This window comes from Phaseolus vulgaris, chromosome 6 (genome assembly GCF_000499845.2).
Source record: "Phaseolus vulgaris cultivar G19833 chromosome 6, P. vulgaris v2.0, whole genome shotgun sequence".
In the NCBI taxonomy this organism is placed as follows: Eukaryota; Viridiplantae; Streptophyta; class Magnoliopsida; order Fabales; family Fabaceae; genus Phaseolus; species Phaseolus vulgaris.
The window spans coordinates 27,218,638-27,230,987 of record NC_023754.2 but is presented as its reverse complement, the minus strand read 5'-3'; the positions used below and the strand labels follow the sequence as shown (position 1 = coordinate 27,230,987).

The 12,350-nt window shown below is 29.2% G+C and overlaps 1 protein-coding gene and 1 non-coding gene across 2 annotated transcripts; one reads left to right on the top strand and one right to left on the bottom strand.

Moving 5' to 3' along the window:
• Nucleotides 1-502: 502 nt before the first annotated feature.
• Nucleotides 503-4,024, bottom strand: LOC137832426 (pentatricopeptide repeat-containing protein At4g18975, chloroplastic). Its single transcript, XM_068640586.1, has 8 exons — nucleotides 3,888-4,024; nucleotides 2,836-2,974; nucleotides 2,690-2,764; nucleotides 2,536-2,606; nucleotides 2,362-2,458; nucleotides 1,431-1,574; nucleotides 1,089-1,301; nucleotides 503-975 (listed from the first exon to the last, which is right to left on the bottom strand). The coding sequence occupies exons 2-8, from the start codon at nucleotides 2,896-2,898 to the stop codon at nucleotides 769-771; spliced, it is 870 nt and encodes a 289-aa protein (XP_068496687.1). The 5' UTR covers nucleotides 2,899-2,974; nucleotides 3,888-4,024; the 3' UTR covers nucleotides 503-768.
• Nucleotides 4,025-5,189: 1,165 nt separating this feature from the next.
• On the top strand, nucleotides 5,190-5,262 carry TRNAK-CUU (transfer RNA lysine (anticodon CUU)). The gene has a single exon. It is a non-coding gene; the product is annotated as a tRNA-Lys (tRNA).
• The last annotated feature ends 7,088 nt before the right edge of the window (nucleotides 5,263-12,350 follow it).

Sequence of the window (12,350 nt, the reverse complement as noted above, 5' to 3'; positions counted from 1 at the left end):
GTGTATCACAATTGTTTATGTATTTTTGTATAAAGATTTTGATATATTTAAATGCAAAATATTGCTATAGAAAATACAATAGAAATAGAAGTTTGTGCAGCCAGAGAACATATCACAACTCTTCGTGTCTTAAAACACTGTTCTTTCAGCAGCCACGCACGGTTGTGCTGAAAATTGTATCAACTGTATCATTCTTTAGATTACTCCTAAAAGAATACTTTGGAAAGGACTAAGGACGGCGTTACTTTGGTTTTGGTTGCCTAAACGTAAAACGAAAATCCAACTTATGGAATCCAATCAGTAATCAGTGGTTTGGTTTTAAAAAGTATGAATCGAAAATCAATAGGGATCAGATTTAATCTGTTTGGTACAAGTTCGACACGATTGTGAAGTGAAAAACAAAAACACTTTAATTTGATTCAAATTGTCAGGTTCATTAGGTTGATCCAGTTTCAAGAATATACCTAAACACAAATTAGTATATGCAGAACTAAGAAACTAGTTTCGAGTGTAGATATCAAATATTATATATTCACAAGTTTTGCTCTGAATACATGCCTAGCTAACTAAGTATATATACATTACAACATTGTCGTTTTCAATTTCGGGTGCAGAGCCCCGATCCCTCAATTTAGTACAACCTCTGATTGATCAGTAGCTATGTTAGACCTGGATGAACAGCAATGAATCAGATTGATGAGCCACTGATGCAGCTGCAGTAGAACTTAACAAGTAGTATCCTCATCGGCACATATTGATATACATATTTCAATTGGTTGACTCATTATCTTCATATGCTTCTGTTCTAACTCTCACTCGTTCACGATTGAAGTGAATGTACTTCCATTTAATCCCATATCGTCTTGCAACCAATTTCCGCTTCTCTTCTTCGCCTAGTTCTGTAAAGGCTCTTGCTACTCTCCTGACCGTATCTTCATCAGGTTTTACCCGCAACTCCTCCATGTCTGCAAATACCTGAACTTACACGTGAGGCCGCAATTGTTTAGGCATAGAAGATTCAAGTTAAAATTGCAACAACAAAAAATTAATGCAAGGTGAAGTGAGATTAATGGTTCAAAGAAGGATACCTCTATGATCTTATCCGGCATATCATGATTATCATATATCGAGATCATCCTAGAAAACAGTCTCTTTGAGACAGAGCGCATGTGGGTATGTATGATCATATTCCACAATGATTCTGCCTCATCTACCCTCTGGTCCATATCAAATGCCAGAAGAAGGGTATCAAATGTTCCCATCGTTGCTCCTTGACCTTTGCTTAACATCCACTTCGCTACCTGTGATTTAACGAGGACTAATATCAGTAAGATTCTTTGCTGTCTAATATTCTTAAAAAATTCATAAAGGAAGACAAAGAGCTTGGTATGATACAGAACAGAAGCTCTTTAAAGTAGTTGTGTTCTTACTTGAATTACACGAACCCAATGACCCCTTTTCCTTAAGATTTTTAAAGCCTTAGCTGCTGCAATCACTGGGAACTCTGTTTCCCAAGCTATCCATTTGTCTAATGCCCCATAAACAGCTTCTTTCTCATTAGGGAGTTTAGAAACCTACCATTTCAAGTTCCATAAAGCACAAAATCAAAATCAACATGATACTTTAAGATGAAAAGAACCCTCCTTTGTTCTTTAATTAAATTATTTTCTTGGTACTTTTTTAATCAATTTACTCTATTTAATATATAGAGTAAATTTAAAGCCTTAGCTGCTGCAATCACTGGGAACTCTGTTTCCCAAGCTATCCATTTGTCTAATGCCCCATAAACAGCTTCTTTCTCATTAGGGAGTTTAGAAACCTACCATTTCAAGTTCCATAAAGCACAAAATCAAAACCAACATGATACTTTAAGATGAAAAGAACCCTCCTTTGTTCTTTAATTAAATTATTTTCTTGGTACTTTTTTAATCAATTTACTCTATTTAATAAATAGTTCATTTCCTATCCTGTATCACCAATTTCTCCACATTCATCTGTGCCTCCATATGATCCAATAACATGTAAAAAATGGAGAATCGGTAGAAGAATTGTGGAAAAGCTCAAGAAAACTCCAGAAACCAGAAGAAAAATAAGAGAAAGGAGATAAATCACTGTGTTAGAGGGAAATCGATGTGCCCAATCTATTAACCGATCACAACAGTAAGCTTTTAATAAAAAAAATGTAAGTTACAGTTGAAGATACTAACAAATGCAAACCAACCCGTACTGACAGAACAAGTTTAATTTTGAATCCACTAGGTGATAAAATATCAGATTATGGCAGTGCTGATGAATGTGGAGAATCCAGTAATACCCCCAAATCTAAAATTCTGACTAAAAGGATATAAAAGGGTGACATACAATTCTAACAAGAGTGAGGGCCTTTTGGCCAGACTGAGCTGAATCTCTACTTTTCCACAAGTGGTGCTCTTTCTTTCCTGTTGTCTTCTTCCCTTTTCTGCATTCCAGGTAAAACTAATAATTCACATAAACAAGAATTCTTTGAAAAATAATGAAAAATAGAATAAAACCTACTTCTTCTCCATGGGACCACCACCTTTTGGGCTAAATTTGGATCTCTTAATCAAGCAGTGGATAAAACTTCTCTACAATCAAAAGCAGAATATTACAATATTTCAAAAGCCAAATAAAAGAAATGCAATTATTATAAAAACTCTTTGTTGTTTACCTTCGGTGAGACGGTTATTGCATTTGTTGATAATTTATTGTCCCATACAAGGGCTCTTGTTGTATCCATCTTAACCTGAGTCAGAACAGAAGAATAAGAAATCACAACAAAAACAGCTCTTTTCTTGGTGAAAAGAACAGCATTACCTGACATATTCGTGACAGGAGAATAGGAGAAACAATTGAGCTTAAACATGTCATGGGCATCATGGTTTTCAAATTTGGAGATGTGTTATCACAGAGTCGAACCGATAAGTACCCTCTAGAGTTATCAAAACTGCACTCCCTGCAATTCAACAAACACCATCATTCCTTTTCGTTGAACAAGATCTACTGTAAAAGCTATGGCCTGTCATTTATCAGTATCTCTTCAGTTTCACGAATGCACTCCCTAAACTCATTCTTAGTGCTAAACTTTTTAAAAACAGCAACGAAGCGTGCTTACACTCCTTCAGACGAACACGAATTGGTAGTAAGTTTAAAGAACAATTTTCTTCATATTTCATAACTTTTATGCAGAATCTTTAAGTTGTTTTTCTGTTTAACACCACTATGCTGAGTACAGAACCTAATTATACATATAGCATGTATCTTCTACACATATCATGTTCAAAATTAAGAACTCACTCACTTTACTACCTAAGTATACACATAAAACGCATTAAATTTAGAATATAATAGCTATACACTGTCTGTGTAAAAATTTTACACTGTAAACCAATTAAAAACATCCTTCATAAGACTTCTGTAAGAGTTAACAAACCTGGCTGACATATATGAAGGTTTGTGATTAGAGTGTAAAAATTGTTTTACCCAGACAGAGAATAGTCTATTTTACCTTAAATTTTAAACCTGTAAAATTATCACATTTCAGAATACTTTGTTGTTATGTTTACGCCGAACAATTTAAATTGTCTTCAGTCGACAACCAAACTATTTAAAGATAAATAGTTCTCGCTTTTCAGTTTCATTTATGCATTCCTTCGAACACTTTATAGGCAATATAAAACCAACTCTTACTTATTCCAAAATTAATCATTTTGACAAGCTCGAGAAACCAGTGTTATAGCAACTGAAAATTGATCAAAACAGAAACAGCACAATAAGAACATGCACGAAACAAAATCATCGTAGAAGGAAACACACTTTGACCGACGCAATTGATTGCACAGTAAACTAATACTGCGGCTAATACTTACCCAATAAAATAAAATAAATAAAAAATTATTCTCCTCTGGGTCGATTTTTCCTTGGCGTCAGATATACGAATTTGCACGCACTATGGCATATTCTCTGAACTGATGCACTATTTTCGGCGCGCTGTTCTGTTAATTTCGTGTTTCTCTCTGCTGCAATTCTGCATGTTTGGGTATGGGCCTTTGGGCTCAGTTTGCTCTGGCCTTCTTTCTCGGCTGACCCATAAAAAGTAAAATATTATTTACACCTCCTTTGTTATTTATCATACCACCCTTCTCATAGTTTTCCAATATTTTCCTCCAAACACCCTTTTAATTTTAAAAATCCTCCATTCGAGCTTCTTTGCAAACCAATCTATCTACACACTTCTTTATATTGGATTCATGCCAAACTTCTCTTTAACTGCATTTCTTTTACATATATTTAGTTACTTGCATGCTCTTTTAGTATATTTGGATGAGTTTTTTCTATAAACTCTCCTTTTGAAGAAAAAAAATAGTTTGTCCGAAGTTAATTTATAAAATCTCTCATATAATTTTTCTAAATTTAATTTTTAGCTTTTGTACAAACTAATGTTATTTTGTAGAAAAGTTTGTTCTCTTCTAAAATTACTTAGGGAGAAGTTTTTTCTTAATTTATATTCCTTTTTTTCTGGTCAAAAACTAACTTTTATCATCATTAAATAAAGGTTTCTGCTTTAGAGAATGAATTATAAACCATGTATCATAACCCTTGGGTGCTTGAGCATCTGAAAATTCTATTTTATTTTGGAAATAAGTATAGGAAATAATAAAGATTGTGATTCAAAAAACTGGCATGGCACCACATTTCTTGAGCCTTACTTTAGAATTTGTACTTGGCAAACTTATTTCATGTCTGCCTTCCAAGTAACAACAGCTTCATCAGTTGAAAATTAAGACGTGGTTTTCTTCATAAGCATCTTACACCATCTGTAGTAGTATTAAACTAATATGTAATGTTATATCCCCTCAAAACAAGTGATTCAATGTTTTGGTAGTTCAAATATATTATACAGTACTATATGTCCAGCTCAATATTGAAAATAAAGTCAAACTTTTTGTTTATGTCCAACGTATTAGAGACTCAACAAAGCTACAAAAATAATAGTGCTAACCTTTATATAAATATGTAATTATAATTTAATATTTAATTCTTTTATAGTATATAAATATGTAAATTGGGAAAATGAAATTATATTTATCATTAATTTGAAGTTAAGAGTGTGAAGTATTCTGATTAGAAGTCAACATTCTAAATTACAGTTAGTTCAAATAAAATCAAAAGCCCGTCTAGCTCAGTTGGTAGAGCGCAAGGCTCTTAACCTTGTGGTCGTGGGTTCGAGCCCCACGGTGGGCGATTTCATTTTTAATTTTATAAATCACTCTGAAATTTTTCCTTCATTTTTCTTTCTTAAAGAACTTGTGACAAGTTTCTCCCTATAAATTTTAGAAAAAAAGTTTTAAAAGAAAGTAAGTTACTTATAAATTAAAATTGGTTTACATATTCTATTTACTTTATATATAAATTATTATTTTTCAATTTGTGAATAAATTTATTTTAACTCACGAGATATAAATTTTTTAAATATTTTTTACTCTTAAAAACCCTTATAAATAAGGTTTTGCCAGCACGTGTGGAGTATCTAACGAAGAGTATAAAGAAGGCGAATCCATTTCATTTACCAGTGTCACATGTTCACCATTTCTATGATTGTTGTACTGATAGAGAATACAATTTTAATAGATACCCATCACATGCATAATCAGATAAGCCTTTTTCGACAACCATGCATATTAGATGCCCCAAAGATTAATTATTTAGCACAGGTTAATCATTCACAAAAAAAGGGTAAAAATCTTTTATGTTACAATTATTATTGTCTTTCTCAGTTCCCACGTGCTAAGAACAGTTTTTATTTTTCATTTATTTGCTTAAAATGGAAGAACTTCAACTTTACAATTTTGTTATTTGTTGGCCAGATTTTAGCATTCCATGCAGTTCTTACAATTTTATGATGTTTTCCTAATTAAACAACGATGGTTGCGTTCCTTGAAAAACAACCAGGAGAATTTTAGATTTAATTTAATTTATCATTTATGCTGAATTTAACCTTACGAGATTGACTCGTTAAACAAAGGTTGTTGTTATTTATATATTATAATTTAAAATATGAGGCACTTGGATTATTTATTTTCATTTACATAGGATATAATATCCCTTTTTAAATTTCATGGGACCCATCAATGTGATACTTGCCTTTTTAACCATTCCTTTTAATTTGAAATGACTCCATAGCTTGAGTGCCTTCCTTATGTACTGCTACAAATAATTCATGAATTTGAACTCATAATCCTTTTACTTGTATTGTATCTCCTCTAACTTGTTTCTAACGTATTAATGTGTGACTTCATTAATTTTGTATGAAATGAATTCCCATACAAGGTTGAAAACGATATACGAAATATATATATATATATATATATATATATATATATATATATATATTGTTGTTTGTCTCTTGTCCATAACTTTAATTAAGAGCGCATCTGAATCGAACCCAACTCATGCAAAATAATAAAGTAATAACTAAGAAGTAATTGGATTTTTTTAATAAAATTGGTGTAATTTTTTCCAATTTTATTAAAATGACAAATTTTAAAATGTTACGAAAATAGATAAGCACAAAGAAGACAATTTCAAATTAAAAAAGTGCTTTTTAAAAACACGACTTTAACATTAAAATAAAAATCATACTTTGATTACGTAATTTTTATTTTTATTTCTTTTGTTTTCAGTTAAACAGTATATCTAACACACACAACTTCTATTTTTTTATTTTTTTTTTTAAGTTGTACTCTTAATGCACTGACTTTTTTGTTTCTAAAAAACATGCATGTATGTTTCGTGACAACTATATTTAAGAATTTTAGTAAATAGATTTCTCAATTTGAAAAATTTGTGCATTCAATTATTTTTAATAAAAATATAAGATAAAAGTATAATAAATGATGTATCCTTGAAGTACAAATAGAGAAGAATACTGCTGTCAAAAATAGATACAAATGGGTGAACAAATTAGGGTGTCCCTCTAGAAAGAAAAATCGAGTTTGTAAAAATGCAATTGTTTGTAATAATTGTTTTATCACGACACTACGAAACACGCCTTGATTAGTAATTAATAATTTAGATTTTACATCTTTTCTACGTAATCTTTCTTATCTTAGTTACAAAACCTATTATGTAACTTAAAATAGTTTTTTGTCATGATTAATTATTTAAAGAAAATTCCCTCAGATGAAGCATATACATGGGTTTTTGAAAAAAAATTGAAAACAGAAGTCATGGGTTAACTATATGATTTCGCTAAAAACAAAAGAAATAATACAAAAATGGTGTAATTAATTAAAACATGAGACTTCGTATTTTGAAATTGTATTCTCCAAAATTGACTTATATTTTGTTAAAATTGAAAAAGAAATTAGAGTGATTTTATTAAAAAAAAACAAGTAATTGCTTGACAATGGGGCGTTTGATAGAGTGATTAGATCCTGGGAAATAATTATGAGAAGAGGATTGGGCGATTAAGTTTGCAAAAGCAAGATCCTTGCGGAGAAAAGCAAGGGAACATTGCTTGGAGAAGTGAGTTGCGCAGCATATTAGAGAAAAACAGAGAGAAAACCGAAAAGAAAGTAAGATAAAATAAAAGGATTGAGATAAAGTTAAGAAAAATTGTAGTAGTGTTGTGGAGACTTGCACGAAAACAAAGAAACGACGTGGGGAACGTAGCAGCGAAGCAGGATTAATGATGAAGAGGAGAAACCCTGGGAGCACGTGGAAAAGTGGGGGCGTGACATCAGCACGGGACACGTGTTGCAAAATGAGTGGGCGGTGAGGTTGGAAATCCTGGTACGCAGAGGTGACAGGTATTATGTGGATGAGGTGTGGGGCCCACGGTGGCAGAGAGAGGATTGTGGCCTCGGGAAATGGAGGCTTGGCTTGAGATGCGCGAAGGTGTAGTAAAACACATACAGTTAGCTTTATCGCCACGCTTTTCACCCAATCAATCATTGTTGCGCTTTCCAATGCTGCTACCATACATAACATCTCATTAATAATATACTTTCCTATTTTATATAATCTTATTATTATATGCTCATTAATAACAACACAACATCTCTTTCTACACGTAAATATCAATTAACGTAGGATGTTTTTTTTACTTCTATTCTCAGTTTCTAACAACTTTTAGGTTGACTTCAATCTCGATGCTCTTTCTTCCGCTCTGCATTACCTAAACAAATATTTTCAACATTTCAACTTAGGATGTTAGTTTTGTCCGTAATAAATTTTTCAATTTAACAAATTAGTCTAAATGCCTTTTTTCTTTTCTGTCTCATCACTCATGTCTCATCACTCAGTTATAGACTATTCTATAATCTACATTATGAAGACACTATTGCAACACTATATTATAATTCAAACTTGTGACATAATCTCGTGAAGTCCAAACACAGAAACATTGAACTAAGAAAAAAGTTGCACCACTATACTTACATGAACTGTGTATATCTCAAACAGAGCATAGTGTTCAATAATGTTGCCCATAAATACACATTGAGGAAATATTGTCAATACTTAGATAGAAAAAAGGAAAACAAAGATCTTGGGACCACGGACTCATTTTCTCATCTAAAACGCAAATGAATGCACATCCAAAACATGGAAAGTAAATGCAATCTTTTTTTTTTCTTCTCTGCGATATTTATAAACTAAAAACTTCAAAAGAATTCAATTAATTAATAGTAGGGACCACCTGTGTACTGTTTTCCAAATATGGTTATGAATTATTTGGATTCAAAATTTCTAATTAATTACTATTTATTAAATTTACAAGTATTATCTACAACTATTTTAATTTAAAAAATGAGTAAAAAATATTATCTTCTTAAAATCTTTCCCATACCATAAAGAGTTAGTTAGTGTATCAATGGTGTAAATGAAGAATGTTTTATCCAGTAAGCTTGTTGACATGTATTATAATTATCTTAAATATTATATTAATGATAATTTTTCATTTATTAATATTGTGATTTTTCTATAATTTGGTACATATGCTGCTGATATATACAATATCACTAATTTTTTTTATAACTAGTTTTTGCTGAAAAAATTGATTAATAGTCTTAACGATGTATTATCTTCCAACTTTTTTTATTTACAAAATAAGAATTCAAAATATTATTATTATTTCAGAGAATCAAATTATGTACCACTAGAAGAACTAACTTATTCATAGGAAAATTAAATTTATTATAATAAATTAATGTAAAAAGATCTAAGATAAAATTATATAAATATATTATAACTTTTGGCACTCTAAATTTTTAAACTTTTATATATAGTATATATCACAAGTTAGAAAAAATAAAATAGTTTCTATTCTCACTCGTAATATCATATATCCTTGTATTAAATATGATTATAGTAGTTTGTAAATACATCTAAATATATATATATATATATATATATTTTAGTATTTTCACTAATACACGACAAATTACAATTTAATTGTTTATAAATAGGGATATAAGAATCATGAATTAGTGCATCTCAATGAGATTAAAAATTTGAAGGAAGGGAAGACTCACACTGTTCTCTAAATATGTTAATGTTGACTGTATTAGTGATAAAAAAATAATATATATATATATATATATATATAAATTGAGTATATTATTTTATTTTTTCCGTAATTGTTTGTCAATATTCAATCTTACATATCCTTCATCAAAACCTATGTAAAAGATTATAGCTTATCCATAAAGAGTTATAATATAAATCACATATAATGTAAAACTATAGCAAATATCTCATCATATTAATGGCGTCATGTCTTCAACTTTAACAGATGAATTATTATATGGTTAAGTGATCACACATTGCATTTAGACAAGAGAATATAATTATGAGGTAACTCTTGATTGAGTGGATTCTCGTTGTTTGAAAGATGTTACTTGTTGTATAATTAGTAAGTATTGATTTAACTCGATTTAGACACTTAAATTGAACAAATTAATTTTATTTTTTTTGTAAAATAAAAGGGTTACCAACTTAAAAATTCAAAAATGTTTATAATAAAAATAATTAATTACTTGAAGTTCTTTACCCATGTTAAATGATTTTTGTTAGAAGCAAGAAGTAGTTGAGTGGTTTTGAATCAATATAGAAAGTTTCCTATGAGCAAAGAAAATTGGCCATGAGCAAAACTAAGAAAGAAAACACCCCAAAATTTCACTTCAAAGTGTTAAGAGGAGATAAATGTTGCTAAGTGAACATGTTCTAAACAAATGTGCATTTTGAGCTCAAAATCTGATATATGAGTCGCAAATGCACTCAACACACGGAAGTCCTCAAAATGAAGAAAGGTAATTCGTTGAGCGAGTTACAAATGAGCTTAACACAAATGAAACCTTCAAATGAAGAATTGCAATGAGCTCAGCGAAACATTCAGGAGTTGAGTATAAGAAATCCACCAAAGACAAGTTGTTTGGTAGTATAAGAGAAGTTGTAATAATATAATGCATCTATGAAAAATAAATGCAAATTACTTTTCAAATCTCGTTCAAATCTAAATACATATTAAGGATTATAATAATTACATTAACAATTTTTTTTCAACTATATTATATTTATCTCGGTTCAATTATCGAAAGAAATTATCAATAATCTTATAATTTTAAAAATAATCACTCACCTTAGTTTCTCAACACCTCAACAATCACCTCTTTCTTAAGAAAAGATACTTAGTGCACACTCAAATAAGTTTCATTAACCTCATATACTATACACAATTTAGTTACAACATTTATAATATTTCAACTATCCTATTCTTCACATATCCAAATAATTATCAAACTAATTAAATACTAAAATTAACTTTCCTTGTTTTTTTAAACAGGATGCATACTTGTAAATTTTTTCATTATACTCTTCATAAAACTTAACTATAATTCCACAACTTAAATCATCTACATTAGTAACATAGATTCCTAACCGGAATCTCATAATAAGAAAGTTTCAAGTACAACTAAAAGCTTTATACTTAGTAGTAAGTAAAAAAAAATTCAACTTATTTTGATTTTCTCTTTATTACTTTTTCATAGTTCTATTCTTCCAATATAACATTTTCATGATTTCTAATAAAATAAAATATATAATATGTCTATAAAAAAATCATTTTCCATTTAAAATTTATTGTTAATAAAAATTTCAAATCTTATACCATATGCCAATTTTCTCAACATTATTTTTTTAAATGAGATAAATATATATATTTTTACATAAAATATATTATTTCACTCATAAAATATAGAATTACAGTACTAAGACGTGCATTATCGTATTAAAATGTCTACTAACAACTGAATTATGTAATTAAAATAATTTATAATGGAAAAAAATTGAATTCGTTGTACGATCATTCTGTAACTTTGTACTGTCCTTAACTGTGTACTTGGTCCTTCACTGCAACATATTCCTATTATGACATTTTTATTTTTTTATCAAATAAGATATTAAAATATATTATAAACCGGTTAAAAGAAATGGTCAGATGCATCCAAAATGACTGAAATGACAGGTAAGTTATGTTTTTTTTTTACCTAAAATACTTTCACTAATTTTTCTAATATTTTATAACAATATATTTATTTTTTTATTAATATTACAGTGTTTAATTTTACAGAGCACTCTACAGTTCTTTAATCAATAGTTTATTAAAAAAATTGTAGTTATTTATCCTCAAAGATTTTTAAATTATGTAAATTAATTACTGTTACTAACAATTAATTTTCAAATTATTAAAAAAAGTGTACCATATTTAAATGAATTATTGAAAAAATCCAATATTATAAAAAAAAATCATTGTCCTATCATAATTAAAGTTATTAATATTGAATTATTATTTTTAAAAGGAACATTAAGATTATTTTTAATTATTGGGTATTATAAAAGTTGTAACACTGACTGTACTTCAGAATTAACCTCTATCCATTTTTGTGTACATCTTATGGTACGAGTAATGTATTAAATAGTAAGATAAAAGAAAGCTTCATACTTATAAAAAAATTTGAAAAACATTAATTATCTTAAATTTATAATTTCTTATAAACACTTATTTTTGTGTGGTAATAACTACAACCGTGTAATAGTTAATGCAGTTTCAATTATAAAAAAAATGTTATAAAAGTGTCTATTTATATAATATTTTAATAGTTTAATATATAGAGATTCTATTACAGGATTTAATGTCGGGTCTATTCATCTACTTTGTCATCATTTGAAAAGGATTAAAAAGAAAAGAAAAAAGGTATTTTAGTAATACTTCGGCCAAAACACTCATAGCACATTGATTGTAGCAAAAAAAACAGCTACTTTTTCTAGTC

What these genes read in the sequence shown, in the direction of transcription:
- LOC137832426 (XM_068640586.1), bottom strand. Translation starts at nt 2,898, where the DNA reads ATGATGCCCATGACATGTTTAAGCTCAATTGTTTCTCCTATTCTCCTG. An exon ending in GGTGGTCCCATGGAGAAGAA is followed by an intron (nt 2,459 to 2,535) that starts GTAGGTTTTATT and finishes CCTGGAATGCAG; the next exon opens with AAAAGGGAAGAAGACAACAG. An exon ending in ATTGGGTTCGTGTAATTCAA is followed by an intron (nt 1,302 to 1,430) that starts GTAAGAACACAA and finishes GTTAAATCACAG; the next exon opens with GTAGCGAAGTGGATGTTAAG.